The sequence below is a fragment of the Chiloscyllium plagiosum genome, unplaced genomic scaffold, assembly GCF_037043375.1.
Source record: "Chiloscyllium plagiosum isolate Xiang-an unplaced genomic scaffold, Cpla_swu_hap1 HiC_scaffold_3, whole genome shotgun sequence".
NCBI classification, from domain to species: Eukaryota; Metazoa; Chordata; class Chondrichthyes; order Orectolobiformes; family Hemiscylliidae; genus Chiloscyllium; species Chiloscyllium plagiosum.
Window position 1 is genome coordinate 25298586 of NW_028270141.1, and position 19264 is coordinate 25317849.

The 19264-nt window shown below is 40.5% G+C and overlaps 1 protein-coding gene across 21 annotated transcripts in view; it reads left to right on the forward strand.

Moving 5' to 3' along the window:
- The window catches only part of LOC122541729 (myelin transcription factor 1-like protein), a 558875-nt gene that overhangs the window by 485319 nt on the left and 54292 nt on the right, over positions 1–19264 (forward strand). For 19 of the 21 annotated variants that reach the window (XM_087978037.1, XM_087978051.1, XM_087978075.1 and 16 more), the window contains 4 exons: positions 11788–11912; positions 12264–12326; positions 12959–13027; positions 14110–14172. In XM_087978037.1, coding sequence (XP_087834163.1) covers positions 11788–11912; positions 12264–12326; positions 12959–13027; positions 14110–14172 — 320 coding nt within the window. The remainder of the gene's footprint in view (positions 1–11787; positions 11913–12263; positions 12327–12958; positions 13028–14109; positions 14173–19264) is intronic. The other 2 variants (XM_043678627.2, XM_087978098.1) reach the window with 1 other exon arrangement.

A 19264-nucleotide genomic window follows, 5' to 3' on the forward strand; every position in this document is an offset into this window, starting at 1 on the left:
GCTGCTGGGTATTTTAGGTCCCTATCTGTTTGAAGTGTCTGTGTGAGATTACAGTATCGCTATGATGTTCATGATCCAACATGTGTTAATGCAATGAAGTGAAAGATTTAGATTAGACATGAGACATATGATGGAGATGTCTGTCATCCACATCATGTCCGTGTGTGATGGTCCTGTAGAGTAGGATATGGCCATAGATAAACTAAGGCTGTAATAGACAGTGGCAGTTACTATGGCAACAAACTGCAACAGATAATTCTTCCTGTTGTAGCAATTCATCCAGGATGATTGTGTATGGACTGCCTCATCAGGTGGGATGGTCTCTTGCTGCAATTCCTAGGGAATAGCATACCCCACACCTTGCTGGAATGATTACTAGATTTTGGGGCTGCCATCTACCTCTGCTGTACTATCTACAGGGTTGATCAAGGGCTAGGATGCAAGATTCACTAATGGTCCTGTGGTTCAGATCGAGAAAGGCTGTCCGTGTACCTTTTAACGATAACACTCAAAAGATGGATCTGGAAGATCCCAGCTTGGGGGAGAGATGGCAGAACTTCTTGCCCACTCATCATATAGTTTGTAATTTTACCCACACGTGCCTTTGTACTGAACTTTAAAGAATGCAATTGCGTGAGAAAATCTGCAACCTCCATCCCCCCACAAAAACAAATGAAAGTACCTCCCGTTTTTCGAGTCCACCATGAAAAGAAGGGAAAACTTTGCCCTTAGAACAGACATGCAGGCATGATCCAATCCATGGAGACGCTATTCAACCTATAGAGACACTATTCAATTCATTCAACCTGTGCTGGCTTTTGGAAAGAAACACCTAACTAGTTTTACTTAACATGTAAGGCGTTTGACGAGATTCCCCATGGGAGATTGGTTAGCAATGTTAGATCTCATGGAATACAAGGAGAACTAGCCATTTGGATAAAGAACTGACTCAAAGATAGAAGACAGAGGGTGGTGGTTGAGGGTTGCTTTTCAGATTGGAGACCTGTACCCAGTGGAGTGCCACAAGGATCGGTGCTGGGTCCACAACCTTGTGTCATTTATATAAATGATTTGGATGTGCACATAGGAGGTATACTTGGTAAGTTTGCAGATGACATCAAAATTGGAGTGTAATGGACAGCGAAGAAGGTTCCCTCAGATTACAGTAGGATCTTGATCAGATGGACCAATGGGCTGAGGAGTGGCAGATGGAGTTTAATTTAGATAAATGCAAGACGCTGCATTATGGAAAAACAAATCTTAGCAGGAATTATACACTTAATGGTAAGGTCCTCAGGAGTGTTGCTGAACAAAGAGACCTTGGAATACAGGTTCATAGCTCCTTGAAAGTAGAGTCACAGATAGATAGGATAGTGAAGAAGGCATCTGGGATGCTTTTCTTTATTGGTCAGAGTATTGAGTATGGGAGTTGGGAAGTCATGTTGTGGCTGTTCATGGCGTTGGTTAGGCCATTGTTGGAATATTGCATGCAATTCTGGTCTCCTTCCTATTGGAAAGATGTTGTGAAACTTGAAAGGCTTCAGAAAAGATTTACAAGGATGTTGCCAGGGTTGGAGGATTTGAGCTACAGGGAGAGGCTGAATAGTCTGGGGCTGTTTTCCCTGGAGAGTCGAAGGCTGAGGGGTAACCTTATAAAGGTTTATAAAATCATGAGGGGTATGGTTAAGATAAATAGACAAAGTCTTTCCCTGGGGTCTGGCAGTTCAGAACTAGAGGACACAGATTTAGGGTGAGAGTGGAAAGATATAAAAGAGACCTAAGGGGCAACCTTTTCACGCAGAGGGTGGTGTATGTATGGAATGAGCTTCCAGAAGAAGTGGTGGAGGCTGGTATATTTGCAACACCTAAAAGGCATTTGGATGAGTAAGAAGGGTTTGGAGGGATATAGGTAGGTGCTGGCAAGTGGGACTAGATCATGTTGGGATATCAGGTAGTCATGGACGAGTTGGACTAAAGGGTCTGTTTCCGTGCCGTACATCTCATTAACTGTATGTTGAATGTTCTGTCATTCTGTGAACTGCCAGGCCTTCTATAATCTCCGTGCCCCAGACACAGACTGTACCACAACCCATCTGCCAACTACCCTCAACTCCCTGGCTGTGTCATAACCAGTGAAGTTAAACTTTTGTCCAATTTTCAATAAAACTGGAAAGCTGCATTGTTCTTCATGAATTTTGTGCAGTGAGCTGAGCTGAGTTGGTGCAGAGATGGATACTTAACATCTGAGCAACATGTGGATCCTGGCATCTCTGGTGCACATGAGCAACCTCCAACTCTGACTTATCTCTTGAATCTTGTAGGATTTTAGCAGATGATAGAAGGTGGCTTGTTTCCACCAAGGACTTTTACCTGAGTGTATTGCTTGTGTAAAACTAGAAGATAAAGAATTGTCTACATGTCAATACTGTAGAAAATGCATTTGGGCTTTTAAGCCAAGTCAACTGGATCAGTTGCTTCTTAGTTCTGAATATTTTAGCAACAGTACAACTATTCATTCGTGGTCCAGGAAATTGCTGCAACAAGGAGTTAATATTCTATGAGCTCTATCAGTGACCAAGTTGGTAAATGTATTAATAGGCACCAGGTTGTATAAGGCTTTAAAAATAAAATTGAGCTGTATTAGAATCAGAGGTGCACTGAAAGCTCATAACTTGGATCCTCTCTATTAACTAACTCACCCGGTTTAATTGCTGACAGTTGCTAGCTTAGGGCTGCCCAGTGGCTCAGTTGTTAATAGTACTGCCTCACAGTGCCAGAGTCCTGGGTTCGATTCCAGTCCCTTGGGCGACTGTCTGTGTGGAGTTCTCTCTCTGACTGCATGGTTTTTCTCCAGTTTCCTCCCACAGTTTGAAGATGTGTGGGTTCGTTGGATTGGCCATGAGAAATGCAGGGTTATGGGGTAGGGGGTGGGTCTGGATGGGATGCTGTTTGGAGGGTCAGAGTGGACTTGATGTGCTGAATGTTCTGCTTCCACAATGTAGGAATTCCATGAATTGTCCTGCATAAATTGGAGTGCTTTACAATCCATGAGGTCTAACTGCTCTCAAGTATGTTTTGAAACCCACCTAATCAGCATGCCATATTTTCAACCATGACAACATTACACATTGTTGCAGAGCTCAGTGTATGAGAAGCCTGAATTCAAAGTACATGTTTTTTAGCAAGATAGTTTCTAAAAGGATATAATTCTGAATTTAATGCCGAATGTGTAAAGTGACTAAGTGCTACGGTTTAATCATATAGATACTGAATTGATAAGTATATAGTAACTGCCTTCTTCTCTTGTTCTTCCATTTGCCTACCTGTATTTGTGCTTGATGCAAGCAAAAGGTGTTGTCCTTTAGTGCAGAAGTAATGAAGGATAAATAAAAGTTATGCTGATGGGATGAGCTGAAAAGGAGTGGGAGAAAACTCATGAAGCATAAATGCCACATTAAATCAGAATGTGTTATCCAAGTGGAAACTAAACTCAGAAAGTTCATGCAGAAATTGCAAAGGTACACAAGAAAGTAAAATTTAATCAACGCATTTCAAATATAGACAATCAACTATAAGTTAATTACTGTAAGTTAGTCGATAGATACTGACTAATTTTAACCTTGAAGCTGGTTCCAAGAATGTGTATCTCCCCTGAACTTGCCAGCATTTATTTTTCAATCAACCGGGTTAAATGTGTTATGCCATACCTCCATGGCAGGTGGGAGTTGAAGAGATAGTGACACTATCTCTGTGTCATAAATCCCTGTTGACTGGTCAGTATTTATTTTCAGTTTCTAATATATTAAATAAATAAAACTTGATCAAATTTAGCCAAATTAGAATTGATGGTCCGTTAAAGTTAAATCAAGTCACAGAAGAAGCTTACAGAATTTTACATTACCTGTTACAATGCATCACAATATTATTTGAAGGATGATGGTGCAACCACCCCCATTCAGCCCACCATTTGTGAAAGTCTTGATGTGTACCACCAGGTACCAAGTGTTCCCTCTCCAAAGAATTGTGGATGTAGGTGTAACTATACAGTCTTCTGTTTCAATAATGTTGCTAATATAACAAATAATTATGGTTACAACGGAAATAGATGATGACTATTCATTGATTAATGGCTAGACATGTAATGGGAACTAGGTGGGTGAGGACTGCAAGACTGGTCTGACCAATAAACTCTCTATTTAAACAAAGTTTACATTTTGTGTTTTCTACTTGAACATTCTGGTTGGAATCCAATAACAACTGTGGCATTAAACCAAACATTAATACAGTAATATTTCAGTAATAAAGCTATGCAAATATCAGGAGTAAATATTATAATGTGTTTTTAGCTTATTGCAGTCTTTGCTTCATCTGCAGATTAGATGTCCTGTAGATTAAGTCTGCTTTGTAATTTTGTGAATGTCAAACTGGATAACAATTCTTCCTGAAACACACAAAATCAGAAATTGAGAGAGAAACTCAGCAGCTCTGACAGAGAGAGAGAGCAGAGTTAGCGTTTCATGTCCAGTGACCCTTCTTCAATCCTTTTGTTCTGAAGAAAGGTCACAGGACTCAAAATGACACTGAAGAAGTCCATGTGCAACAGCAACAAGACCTGAAAACCTACTGACTTGGGCTGATAATATGTCTCGTATACATGTGCTATTGAAGTGCCAGGCAATGATCAGCTCCAAAAAGAGAGAAGCAGACCACTGCCCCATGATGTTCAATACCATTATCATCACTGAATCCCCATTGTCAACATCCTGGCAGTTACCATAGCCCAGAACCAAAAGCATATAAATACTGTGGCTACAAGAGCAGTTCAGAGGCAAGACATGTTGCCCACCTCCTGACTCCCCAGTGCCTGTCTACTAAGGCAGGAGAAATATGGTTGAATACTCCCCCACTGGCCTGGATGATGACATCTATTGCTGTTGGTTCAATTTTCACTTGAACACGAACCAGGTCCAGACCAAGTGTTATCCAGAGTTAGGAGATATGAAGTTTAGTAACACCTGCAGGCAGCATCAATACTTAGAACGTAATATTGAGAGTATACATGGTTTAGAATGTCAGAGTTTAGCTACATTAGCTTCTGGAAATATTAGAGGCACCAGAGTGCAAGGTGACTTAAAAGCAGAGAGTCAATGAACTGTTGGAATTGGAATGGAATAGAAGAAAGGTGCATTTTTAAAATCTCATTCATGGGATCTGGCCATTGCTAGATCAACTACCTACTCTTAATTGAGCTGGAGAAAGTGGTGGTGAGCTACCTTCATGAACCACAGCAGTCCTTGAAGTGTAGCGACAGCCATGGTGTTATGAGGAATGGACAGCTGAGAGCAAGTCTGTGCAAATAAAGCACTAGGGAGATTGTCAGGAGGGCATAATCAGAATTGAGGTCTGTTTATAGAGTTGTAGAGTTGTACAGGACAGAAACAGACCCTTCGGTCCAACTTGTCCATGCTGATCAGATGTCCTCAATTAATCTAGTCACATCTGCCAGCATTTGGCCCATACCCCTCTAAACCCTTCCTATTCATATACCCATCCAAATGCCTTTTAAATGCTGTAATTGTACCAGCATTCACCACTTCCTCTGGCAGCTCATTCCATACATATACCACCCTCTGCATGAAAAAGTTGCCCCTTCGTTCCCTCTGCGTGAAAAAGTTGCCCCTTCGTTCCCTTTTAAAGCATCCCCCTCTCTCCTTCAACCTCTGCCCTCCAGTTTTGGGCTCCTCCACCGTGGGGAAATGGTTATTCACTGTATTTGTGTTCCTGCTGATCTTATAAAACTCTATAAGGTCCCCCTCAGCCTTTGACACTCAGACTATTCAGCTTCTCCTTATAGCTCAAACCCTGCAACCCTGGCAACATCCTGATAAATCTGTTTTAGATGTTGATTTATTATTATTGTCACATGTACTGAGACACAGTGAAAAATATTGTATTGCGTGCTATCCTGCGAAATCACACCTTACTTAAGTACATCAAGGAAATAGAATAAAATGCAGAATATAGTGTTACAGAGAAGACGTAGAGAAAGATCAACAGTCTCATAACAGTGGGGAAGAAACTTATTAAATTTGTTATTACATGTATTCAAACTTTTGTATCTTCCAACCTATGGAAGAGAGTATAACCGGGCTAGGAGGGGACTTTAAGTGTGTTGGCTTCTTTCCCAAGGCAGTGGGAAATATAGATGGAATCAATGGAAGGAAAGCTGGCTTTTGTGATGGACTAGGCTGCTGTATAAATCACTGAATTGGTTTTTGGGTTCAAAGGCTGTGGGATGTCTACATGGAAAATGAAGCATTGTTTCCTCAGCTTGTGTTGGGTTTCACTGGGGCACCTAAATTGAACATCTACTCATCATCTACCTCCTTCCTCTGACAGAATGAGCACTCCTATTGCCTTTTGTTCAGGGCACCTTTCCTATCGGTTCCATTTCCTCCTCTTCCACCCTTCTCCAAAGCATAAGACTATCATTTTTTTTTCAAATTTCCACTGAGTTTCCTTGCTCTTTTTTGGGGCTTACCGGACTCCATTCACTTTGTTTCCTTTGACTTTGTTTGCAAATATCAGAGGGAAAGCCCAGAGGCATAACCACTGAGAGTTTCCTGGATTTGCAAGATAATTGTGCCCTGGGAGACTGAGATTGGTGAGGGGCTGTAGCAGCCGATTTTAAGTGATCCAGGTAGATACATGAGACATTTCTGAGCTAGAAGAGTCTGGGAAGCAAGACAACTGCTTTCCCAAGTTTTTTCTCCTTTGTTTCTCCACCAAAACTTAAACTTCACAATTAACACATCGTAGAAGGATGGGAGGGGGCCTAATTGAAACATCCAGAATACTAAATGGCCTGGACAGATTAGATTACCTACAGTGTGGAAACAGGCCCTTCAGCCCATCAAGTCCACACCGACCCTCTGAAGAGTAATCCACCCAGATCCATTTCCCTCTGACTAATGCACCTAACACCATGGGCAATTTAGCATGGCCAATTCACCTGACCTGCACACCTTTGTGACTGTGGGAGGAAACTGGAGCACCTGGAGGAAACCCATACAGACACGGGAGAATGTGTAAACTCCACACAGACAGTCACCCGAGGCTGGAATCGAACTTGGGACCCTGGTGCTGTGTGGCAGCAATGCTAACCACTGAGCCACCATGCCACTCTAATAGTAGATGTTGAGAAGATGTTTCCACTGGTTGGAGAACCCGGCAGGTGTTAGATTTGGAGGTAAGTGAGCACTTTGGTGATAGTGACCACAATTCGATTGTGTTTAGTTTTGTGATGGAAAGAAATAGGTGTATACTGCACGGCAAGAGTTATAGCCGAGGGAAAGACAATTATGATGCAATTAGACAAGATTTAGGATGCATAGGATAGGGAAGAAAACTGCAGGGGATGGGCACAATTGAAATGTGGAGCTTATTCAAGGACCAGCTACTGAGGGTCCTTGATAAGTATTTACTGGTCAGGCAGGAAGGAAGTTGTCAAGCGTGAGAGCTGTGGTTTACTAAGAAACTTTGAATCTCTTGACAAGAGGAAGAAGAAGGCTTATGTTAGGATGAGATGTGAAGGCTCAGTTAGGGCACATGTGAGTTACAAGTTAGCCAGGAAAGGCCTAAAGAAAGAGTTAAGAGCCATGAGGGGACATGAGAAGTCATTGGCGGATAGGATCAAGGAAAACTCTAAGGCTTTCTGTAGGTAGTTCAGAAATAAAAGAATGACTAGAGCAAGATTAGGGCCAGTCAAGGATAGTAGTGGGAAATTGTGTGTGGAGTCAGAGGAGATAGGGAAAACGCTAAATGAATATTTCTCATCAGTATTCACACTGGAAAAAGACAATGTTGTTGAGGAGAATACTGAAATACAGGCTACTAGACTATATAGGATTGAGGTTCACATGGAGGAGGTATTAGCAATTCTGGAAAGTGTAAAAGTAGATAAGTCCCCTTGGCTGGATGGGATTTATCCTAGGATTCTCTGAGAAGCCAGGGAGGAGATTGCTGAGCTTTTGGCTTTGATCATTATGTTGTCATTGTCTACAGGAATAGTGCCAGAAGACTGCAGGATAGCAAATGTTATTCCCTTGTTCAAGATGGGGAGTAGAGACAACCCTGGTAATTATAGACCAGTGAGCCTTACTTCAGTTGTGGGTAAAGTGTTGGAAAACATTGTAAGAGATCGGACTTATAATCATCTTGACAGAAATAAGTTGATTAGGGATAGTCAACACAGCTTTGGGAAGGGTAGCTCATGCCTCACAAACCTTACTGAGTTCTTTAAAAAGGTGACCAAACAGGTGGATGAGGGTAAAGTAGTTGATATGGTGTAATGGATTTCAGTAAGGCATTTGATAAGGTTCCCGATGGTAGACTATTGCACAAAATATGAAGGCATGGGATTGGGGGTGATTCCGCAGTTTGGATCAGAAATTGGCTAGTTGAAAGATGACAGAGGATGATGGTTGATGGGAAATGTTCATCCTGGAGTTCAGTTACTAATGGTGTACTGCAATGGTCTGTTTTAGGTCCACTGTTGTTTATCATTTATATAAACGACCTGGATGAGGGCATAGAAGGATGGGTTAGTAAATTTGCAGCTGACACTAAGTTCGGTGGAGTTGTGAATAGGACAAAAGGATGTTGCAGGTTACAGAGGGACATAGATAAGCTGCAGAGCTAGGCTGAGCAGTGGCAAATGGAGTTTAATGTGAAAAAGTCTGAGGTGATTCACTTTGGAACAGGAATGCAGATTACTGGGCTAATGGTAAGATTCTTGGTAGTGTAGATGAGCAGAGACATCTCGGTGTCCATGTACATAGATCCCTGAAAGTTGCCACCCAGGTTGATAAGGTTGTTAAGAAAGCATACGGTGTGTTAGCCTTTATTAGTAGAGGGACTGAGTTTCAGAACTATGAGGTCATGCTGCAGCTGTACAAAACTCTAGTGCGGCCGCACTTGGAGTATTGCGTTCAGTCTGGTCACCGCATTATAGGAAGAATGTGGAAGCTTTGGAAAGGGTTCAGAGGAGATTTACTAGGATGTTGCCTGATTTGGAGGGAAGGTCTTATGAAGAAAGGCTGAGGAACTTGAGGGCCTCTTTTCCTTGGTTGAGAGGTCACCTAATTGTGGCATATAAGATAATCAGAGGGTTAGATAGAGTGGAAAATGAGAGCCTTTTTCCTCAGATGGTGATGGCTAGCATGAGGGGATGCAGCTTTAAATTGAGAGGTGATAGATACATAGACTCGTCAACTTTAAGGGCATTTAAATTGCCATTCGATAGTCATATGGATGAAAATGGAATAGTGCAGGTTAGATGGGATTCAGATTGCTTTCACAGGTCGGTGCAACATCAAGGGCCAAAGGACCTGTACTGAGCTGTAATGTTCTATGTTCTAAGAGTGACGATGATCCAAGAGCATAGCCATAGAGTAAAGGGAAGACCATTTAGAATGGAGATAAGGAGAAACGTCTTCAGCCAGAGAGTGGTGTTTCTATGGAATTCATTGCCACAGAAGGCTGTGGAGGTCAGGTCATCAAGTATATTTAAGACTAAGATAGATAGGTTCTTGAGGATCAAGAGTTACATGGAGAAAGCAGGAGAAGGGGGTTGAGAAACTTATCAGCCATGATTGAATGGTGGAACAGGCTAGATGGGCTGAATAGCCTAATTACTGCTCCTATATCTTATGGTCATCTCACTGGGACAGTCCAAAGGATAAGTGTCAAACATTACTCCCACACTCTTCCACGCAGAAATTACAACTCCAGGAATGGCTCTTTCCTGGGCCCTAACACTCTCCAGAGAAGGAGAAATAGCTGCACGGGATGGAAATTTGACAGATTAGTGGGCATGTTGCACATTGTAAATTCCTCTCATTGTCACTTTACCAATGTCAGAGGCCTCAGAAATATTCCAAGTGCAAGAGATGTCCATCATTGGCACATTTAATTAAGGATCTTCTCCCAACTGTTCGGATTTTGACAGAGTTAGAGGTGGAGATTCCCATATTTTATCCCCTACACCCACGGAGATTCCATGAGATTTGAACATTCTACCATAGCCACATCAAAAAATCTTGTCATGATTGTTTTGGCATTTAGCTTCAGCTGGCACTCAAAGTATTCATAAGGGTTGCAGTAAGAATGTGCTGGTACTAGAATCTCTGGAGAATTGCTATTATGTATTACAAATTGGCAGTGATGGAGAGGGTCCCCGATTTATGAACATCCGATTTACTGACCCTTGCATTTATAAACACAATCCATACAGGGATGTAATTTTAACCATTTTGACATATGCATGCTTCTTGGACTTGGGAACGGTTATTTTATATTATCCTGCATTGTGTTCTCATTTGCATAGAAATCATCTTGTGAACAAGCCTGTATGAGGCTTCACTTGAGTGTTTGGTATTTTACTTGGGCTGATACCTTTCAGTATTGCTGAATTTTTGCATCTACATCAACGTGGCAGAAAATAGCACAAGAACTATGCAAGGAATGCTATTTACATACATTACATTCATCAGAGTATTTTGAGATTGACTGCTGAAATTCTGAGGAAATACTATGCCTTTTATTTTTAATGAAGTCAAGAGATTAATCATCCTGTGTGTCTCTGTAATCAATCATCAGTAGGCGATGGTATATTTTCCGCTGACGGTGCGTTTGAGTTCATTTTGCATTTTATTTACATGCTCCAATTATGTGGCATCCCGCAGCCAGTCTTTATATCAATGTAGACCTGCTAGATTTCTTCAGACTGCAATTGAGGAAGACTGTTCTCCTATTAGATCTAACTGGCCTGCTGTGGATGTTACTGGTGGTTGCAAAAATGTTGATGCAGCAATTGAGGACCAGCAGGATTGAGATTGAATACTTTAAATTAGATGAGATTCCCTACAGTGTGGAAACAGGCCCTTCAGCCCAACAAGTCCACACCAACTCTCTGAAGAGTAACCCACCCAGACCCATTCCCCTGCATTTACCCCTTCTACTAACACTACAGGCAATTTAGCATGGCCAATTCAACTAACCTGCACATTTTTGGACTGTGGGAGGAAACTGGTGCACCCGAAGGAAACCCACGCAGAGATGGGGAGAATGTGCAAACTCCACACAGACAGTCACCCGCGGCTGGAATCAAACCTGGGACCCTGGTGCTGTGAGGCAGCAGTGCTAACCACTGAGCCACCGTGCCACCCAATTTTGTTCCCTTTCTGGAAGTGAAAGTTGATTGGCATTACATTTGTGATTATCGTGTCATTAAAACAAATGTACTCATGGACTTAATTATAAGAAGTAACTTCTTGTGACAAGTTTAATGGGTAGTTAATGTGCAAATCCAGAAAAATCCTTAAAAGTAATTGGCAGACTAAGGGTGAAATGGTGTTTGTTCAAAGCAAACAGCAAAATGAAATGAATTGACTCGTGAGTTCTGGAAATTTGCAAATCCTGGCACAGCTCTCAATCCCCAAACTCACTGTGTGATTTGTACATTAACAACATTTTGCATCATCACACGCCACTAACGTTCAGCAAAATCAATCTAATATTTTCAAACTTTTAAAAAGAACTCTGTCTTGCAGAAGATTAGTTTTAAGGCAAGGAAAGGGTGGAGCAGATTAAGAGTCTCCTCATAATATTCCAGCTATCAAAAATGCAAGGCAAGCTTGATAAAGCTGAGCTGGTCATCATTTTCAGGTGTTCATAAGCCACAATGCAAACAAAAGAGTTAAATAATAATGATTCATTTTCCTATAGCCAGAAGACATGGATCCATTTCAGGAAAGCCTGGAAGAACGAAGGTATCCTGGTGAGGTCACAATCCCAAGTCCCAAACCTAAATATGGACAATGCAAGGACATCAGCAAAAAAGATCTCATAACGTAAGCAGGCAGAATAGCATCAGCTCTTTTCAATTTTTTTTGCTAAAATTTTCAATTGAATAAACTTTTTACCTCTGTATTTTGGTAGCATGCATTTCAATCTGCGACGTTATTTTTTAATATTCATTTCCCAAAATGCTCTTGCTAGATAACGTTTCTTAATCTTAATGCAATTTAATTAAAGCAAGTAAAATGCCATTGATGTAATTGCTTCATTTTTCCAAGTTTTCCTTAGGATGCTTAGCGAGTCATTGCAGACAGTGAAGCTAAACTGGAAACAATGAAATATCAAAACAAAAGTTTTCTAAAAACATAATTACTATTTTTGGCTGTTTTCTTGTTTGGTGACAGATGTCCAACACCAGGGTGTGATGGGAGTGGTCATGTCACGGGTAATTACGCCTCACATAGAAGGTGTGACTTCCTTTTTCATGGTGGATACTGTCTTTTCAATTTATTGTTTTCAGCTTACCTGAACAATGCTGTCAAGTGAATTGCAAACAAAAAAACCTTGTACGTTAACCCTTTGAGAGTTGAATTTCCTTGACAGTTTGCAGCATGTTTGTCACAGAAATCTGTACATTAATCAGTAAGCTTTTCGGGTGGAAAGAATTCTTTATATGCAGAAATAATATTTCTTATTACCAGTATTTTGTACACAAACTGTAAACATATCCCTTCATATTTTATTTGGAGATATAACACAAAATGTTAAGCTACACTGATTAGTTGACTTCAATGTACTGCCATTGTATCGTAGAGATTTGATATTGAATGTAAATATTTTTAGAAGTTATTTATTGTGAAATGTATCCAAACAAAGGAGTAAGTGCAGTGCTTTATCAATTAGATATCATAACTATAAGGGTCATGATAAAGAAAATATTATTTAAATATTCAGAGGGTTAACTATTGGCATGAATCAATCAGCAATTCAGCAGTGAAACCATTGCTTCTCTGCATTTGTCAGGTTGTGTCATATATGTGTATGAAAATTTTGGATGGAATTGACATGAGTTGACTTTGCTGCCTTGCGTATCTTACAGTCTGTCCGGCTGTCCTTTGGCTGACAAAAGTATTCGAAGCATGATGGCCACCAGCTCACAAGAACTCAAGTAAGACTTAAGTTGCATTAATGCACGGATGAAGTCCTCATTCTATCATTACCATTATTATTTTGATAAACTGCAGGAAATAATTGGCATAGCATATGTGAATTCTGCAATTAAAGAAACCATTTTCAAATACATGTGTGCACAGATGTACACAAATTAAACATATTGGATTTGCTGCTTTCTGTGTTGGTCCTTTCCTGATTGCTTGTCTTAAAGGTGACTTTTGTATATCCAGACCTGTGTAACTTTGGTTTTCTTTTAAGTAGGTATGGCAAAATGTTTATGTACTGCACTTTATTAGTTGCCTGTTTATGAATTCTGTAATTCAGCATTGTTAAATTCATCTGATTCTCGTAAGGATGTCAATTTGCTGCATTTATGTTATTCACCCTAGTTTATAATGCTCTAACAAAACAATTATTTCAACCCCAACATGTATTTCCTTTTTGATGTTACGGTTCAAAATTTGACAATTCCAAACAAAGCTTTTCTTTTGGTTACCTGCAGAGTTTGTGTTATAAATATGTATAGAGCTGACCTACTTCCACAACCAACTGGGAAGAAAGAGCATAATAGGAGTGACAGGCAAAGAGAGAAAGGGAAATCCTGGACAAGAGGGGATGGAGAACTCTAGGAATCCTATTTCATTCTAATTTTTGTAACTGTGCACTCACGTAATTTAAGTGACAAACATTTTTGATGATTAAGACCATTAAGTACACTAGAAGCTCAGATACGCTTATTATGATTTTTCATTTTAATTGAAGTTTTCGTAAGAAGTATCATGCACTTTCAATTATTCTTTTCAAAATGTTTCAGCACCTACAATGCAAAGGAGAGTAAAATATTTATTTTGTCATGCACTTAGCAAATGCATCAAGATTAACAATTGTACAATTTATTATTATTTCATTTTTTAAATAAAAGACATTTCAGTTCCTTTATTTATTTATAAATTATTTCTTCTAGAGGCTGTAAAAATCATTCAAACATCAAACTTGTAGTTTTTGTCCTCTATATTTATTCACTGTGAATGTTTTATCCATTTGATCAATATGCTGACATCACATTTTCATTGATAGGTGTCCGACCCCTGGATGTGATGGATCTGGGCATATCACTGGAAACTATGCTTCTCATAGGAGGTAGGTGATATACCTTTCAATTGCATGATAATATTTTAAAATCCTCTTCTTATCCCCACAATTCCCCTTTCCTTCCTCTTTGTATGAAGATGTTAATTTCATGCTGAAGTTAGCTCTTCAGATAACATTCATAACTTGCCATTCTTCATGTGTGAATTTGAAAACTGAGTGTTGGCAGGCTAATCACACCAAGAACAACATAACCAATGCAGTTCCTGTCCTGACGAAGCATTCTCATAGCCAGATTTCCAGCAGGATGTCAATTCAGAACAAGATCCTTGCTTGATTTTTCTTCAGTAACTCATATGTGTTATTATAGTTCTCAACACACTGCAGCTACACTGGTCGGAGATCAAATAAATAAGCCACAACAAGAATTGAAACCAATAACCTTAATAGTCTTTATGAATCACCTAACTACGATTTTAACCAGCTAAACCATCAGGTGACCTGAAAGTGGTAAACTACAATTCTGCTACTGCACATGACCTACTGTGCCTAATGGATGCCATGTTTGAAGTCGCTGGATTTATTTGAAATCTCTTTAATTTAGTACAGTACCATTCAGCACAATGGATGGCATCCTTAGTGTTGGCTTTGCTAGGATTGTACGTAGGAGAAAGTGAGGACTGCAGATGCTTGAGATCAGAGTCGAAGAGTGTGGTGCTGGGGAAACATTGCCGCATCCAAGGAGCAAGAGATTCAACATTTCAGGCATAATCTTGATGAAAGACTTATACCTGAAAAGTCAATTCTCCTGCTCCTCAGATGCTGCCTGACTGGCTGTGCTTTCCCAGCACCACACTCTTCGACTAGGATTGTATGTAGACCTTCCTACAGTACTGTTATCAACGCATGGTTTCTTGGCAAATAGATTTTTGAGGATGAGTTCATACGGGTTTATTCCCACTAGTTCCGTCAACATCTGCCAGAAGCCCAGTCGGACAAATATGTTTTCAGGTCTTGCTCAGTAATAGTGCTCGAGTCAGTTTTGACTGTTGGTATTTATGTTCCCAACAGAACACGTACTGTGCTCTTACTACCCATAATGCTACTTTTAAGTGGTGTTACTGATTTGTTGAGGGAGGGCAGTAGTAGGTGATCAACAAAGGATGCCCTTGTCCACATTAGACCCAACACTGTGAGGGTTCAAGGGATCTGGAGTCAATATTTAGGGCTTCCTCCTGACTATTTCATCATTGTGTCACCACTCTCTGGTGGTTATGGTGATTGAGGATTCCAGGACATTGTCTGTTAGCTATGATTTGGTGAGTAAATCAAGCTTTTGCTTAAATAATTTGTGGGACAAGCCTGTGCATATTACTAAAGAAGACATTTCAGAGTTGACTGGGCAGGGTCTACCTATGTTGTTTCATGTGCCTAAGTCACAGCTAAATAATCGGTCTGCTAAACTTTCCACAGCAGTCTTATTACTTCTATGTTGTTTGTTATTCCATTTCAGAGAACAGTTAAGGTCAAATATATTGCTGTATATTCATATATCGGCCAGGCCAGATAATGACAGCAGATTTCCTTCCTTAATGGACACAATGGCGGCACAGTGGTTAGTACCGCTGCCTCACAGCATCAGGGATCGGGATTGGATTACTGCCTCAGTCAACTGTCTGTGTGGAGTTTGCACATTCTCCCTGTGTCTGTGTGGGTTTCCTCCGGGTGCTTCAGTTTCCTCCCACAGTCCAAAGAGGTGCTGGGTGGATTGGCCGTGCTAAATTGCCCATAGTGTCCATCGATGTGCAGGCTAGGTGGGAAATATAGGAATAGGGTAAGGGGGCTGAGTCTGGGTGGGATGTTCTTTGGAGGGTCAGTGTGGACTCGATGGGCCCAGTGGCCTGCTTCCGCACTGTAAGGATTCGATGATTAGTAAACTGTATGTATTTATCACAATGTAGTGGTTTCATTGTCACCATTACTGAACCTAGTTTTTGATTCCACATTTGTGAATTAATTGAATAAACTACCACCAGCAGCCAGGTGAGGCGTGAAGTGCTGTGCCAGACCACGATCCCGGGCCTCTGAATTGCTAGTGCAGGAACATTACTCCTACATCACAGATCGCAATGTTCCCATTACCTGCCAGATCCCAGGAGTACCCAAATTTCCTCTGTGCTGCAGACCTCAACAGCCCACCTCCCACATTGTACACTTGTATTTTGTAGTTGTTTGGTCATGTTCCCATCAGTGCACGCTTTTCCAAATAGCCTAAGCAAATGGGAACAGTCATTTTTACTTGTTCACATTGCGTTTGCTTTTTCATATCTTCTTCATTGAAAAATGCATTCTTGCAGGTTAGTTGATTTTCATAATACTTCTTCAAATTTTAAATTTCTTTATTGGTGTTATACTTGGACAGACACGTTTTTCTGACAGTATTAATGAGTTGTTAATGAAATAACTCCACACAGGGTTATAACTCCTGTCACCAAGTCACCCTTTATAGACACGTGGAGAGTCCTTGATACTGATCCAGCTCCCTCAGAGCTAGCTGAACCAGATGTCTGATGCTCCTGTTTATTTCTTTTCTCTTTGGTTTTTTTATTTCCTTTTTTAAGAGGCAACTCTCAGAGTGAGCCGGATGTCTGATACTCCAGCTTTTCTTTTTAATTTTCCCCCGCCTAACAGCGGTAGTGTTTATTTTTCCCCAGCAACCATGTCGTGTTTGTGCAGGTGATGCTTCTGTTTATTTTATTCCTTCAATTTTTTTTCCCACATGACCACCTAATGGCAGTCAGTGGGGGAAAAATAAGAGAAGAAACAAAATAGCGGTAGTGTTTATGTTTCCCCAGCACCCATGTTGTGTGTATGCAGGTGTCAGACACAGTGAAGAACACAAAGTGTATAAATCCTTATTTATATTCCACCACCAGGAAGAAAGGAGACACCTAAGTGTCCAATGACAAGCAGTGCCCTTCTTGAGAGAGAGTAGTGCTGCATGATCAAAATGTGAAGGGGAGGGCAGGGATTAAATCAAAATGGAGTTGGAGGGGGAAATAAAACACTCCACTCCCTGCGGTGCTCACCTCTCCCTGAAAATCTCGAGGGTGTTGGCGGACACTGCGTACTCCTTCTCCAGGGATAACCGCAGAAGAGGGGCAGACAATAGGCACGCTCCTGTTGAGACGTTAGCCAAGGCTCCCTGATTGGACCGGGTTAACAGTCCCAATCAGGGAACTTGTAGTCTAACCTCGCTACAGTCATTACAATTATGGTTCGCAGTGCATTGCCTGAAAAAGTGGTGGAGAAAGATTTGAATGGTCACTTTGCAAAGGCGATTAGATCTCTACTCAAAAAGCAATGATGTTTGGAGCTCTGAGGAGAAAAGATAGAAGTGGTGGCTAGTTGGGCGTCCCTTTCCAAGAGACGACTCAGACAGGATGAGATGAATGGCTCCTTTAGTGCTGGATGATTTTATGATTAACTATTCAAATAATAACACGATCATACTTCAGCGGTGTTGATTCGTGGCAATGAACAAACTTTCACACCTGCAAGGTCGAACTTTCTTTTCCCTTCAAATGTGTTGTAAATAAAAATCTCTGGAGACCTTCATACTGGGTAATTCCTAAGTCAAAGATGAATGTCAAGTTGCCAGAGGAACCCTTGCAAACACCTGCTGCCTATTTTAGTCATATAGATTGATTAACATTAACACAGCAGAAGCCAGTTTGTTACTAAGCAACTGATTGTCTGATGTAAACGCTTTGCGATTTCCTGCTCCTTGTCAGTTTAACCAGTGCTATCTGATTTGACAAGGAGAAAGTGAGGACTGCAGATGCTGGAGATCAGAGCCGAAAATGTGTTGCTGGAAAAGCGCAGCAGGTCTTGGATGCTGCCTGACCTATCTGATTTGACTACTGGTACCAAAAATGCATATTGTTTATAGTGACAGATCAAGACTACTTCCAATTTCTGAAGCACTTTGTTTTTAGAATTAATAGTGTAAATAACAGACTGCCCCGGTTCTGCCAACCCCAGAATAATTGATAGTCTGCAGATTTATTTTGGTTGGATCCAGAATGTTCCAAGATTCACCTGCTCCCAGAGTAAAATGTGAACGCAGCAACAGTTATCAATTAAGCTAAGCATGGAGTTGGTTGTATGGAAACATTTAAGATCCTTAGAGTGTTAAAACTAGAGAGTGATAAACATCATTTTAAATGCCACGTCGAAGCTGGTCCATTTGAAATTCTACAATAAATATTATATTATTCCTACAGCCTTTTAAAATGGTGCTTATCTCAACTGGAAGCTGTTACAGACACAGAAGGTGTGTTGACATCTGGACATATTCAAAAGCAACTCTCATACAAATCTAAATCTTCATAATTGTGATAAATCTTGCTTCCAAACAAAAATCTGTGAGATATGCCTGCATGATGGCCAAGCCTGTATATAACCTGAGCAATATGCTTCAAGTAAACATTGGTCTCTATTTTATTTTTGATATCTAAACATTAGCATGCGACAAATTTTGTGTTTTTATGTGCAGACAGGCCATAGATATAGATGTAGTATCTCATACATGTGAATGTGCAGAGTCATGTTCTAAGATGACTCATCTCCAGTCTGTAAATGAGATTCCTATTGTACTGTATGCTCAGGAACAAAGCCTTTCATTAGTCACAACTTATCACAAGGGTCGAATTTCTTTTTAAAAGAGGAAATTGGCACGGAAGAGAATGCCATCCAAAGCCATAAGAAACTGAAATGCCCGGTCAAGTAATGACATAAAAATAGAACATAAACTCTTGAATTAATGAGAAGGGAACAGAACTACCAGAATTAATGTTCAAAAAAATTCAGTGGTGCATCAGCTAGAAGATGGAAAGGATTATCTCTGTTGCACAAGGAGTCCTCTCAGCTTTTCTTGGCCAGAAATTGTAACTGGCCTGGCAGACAGAAAGCTAAGCTAATATCCCTTTAACCAGATAAGTCTGCCTTTTGTTGTTTCTAGTTCTTCTTTACAATTTAATATTCTCACTGAGTAAAGTGACCCCACTATTAAACATATTTATTGGTCATTTTTCTCAGTATTTGCACAAATGATTTAAATCAAAAGCCAATTTTTAACCGT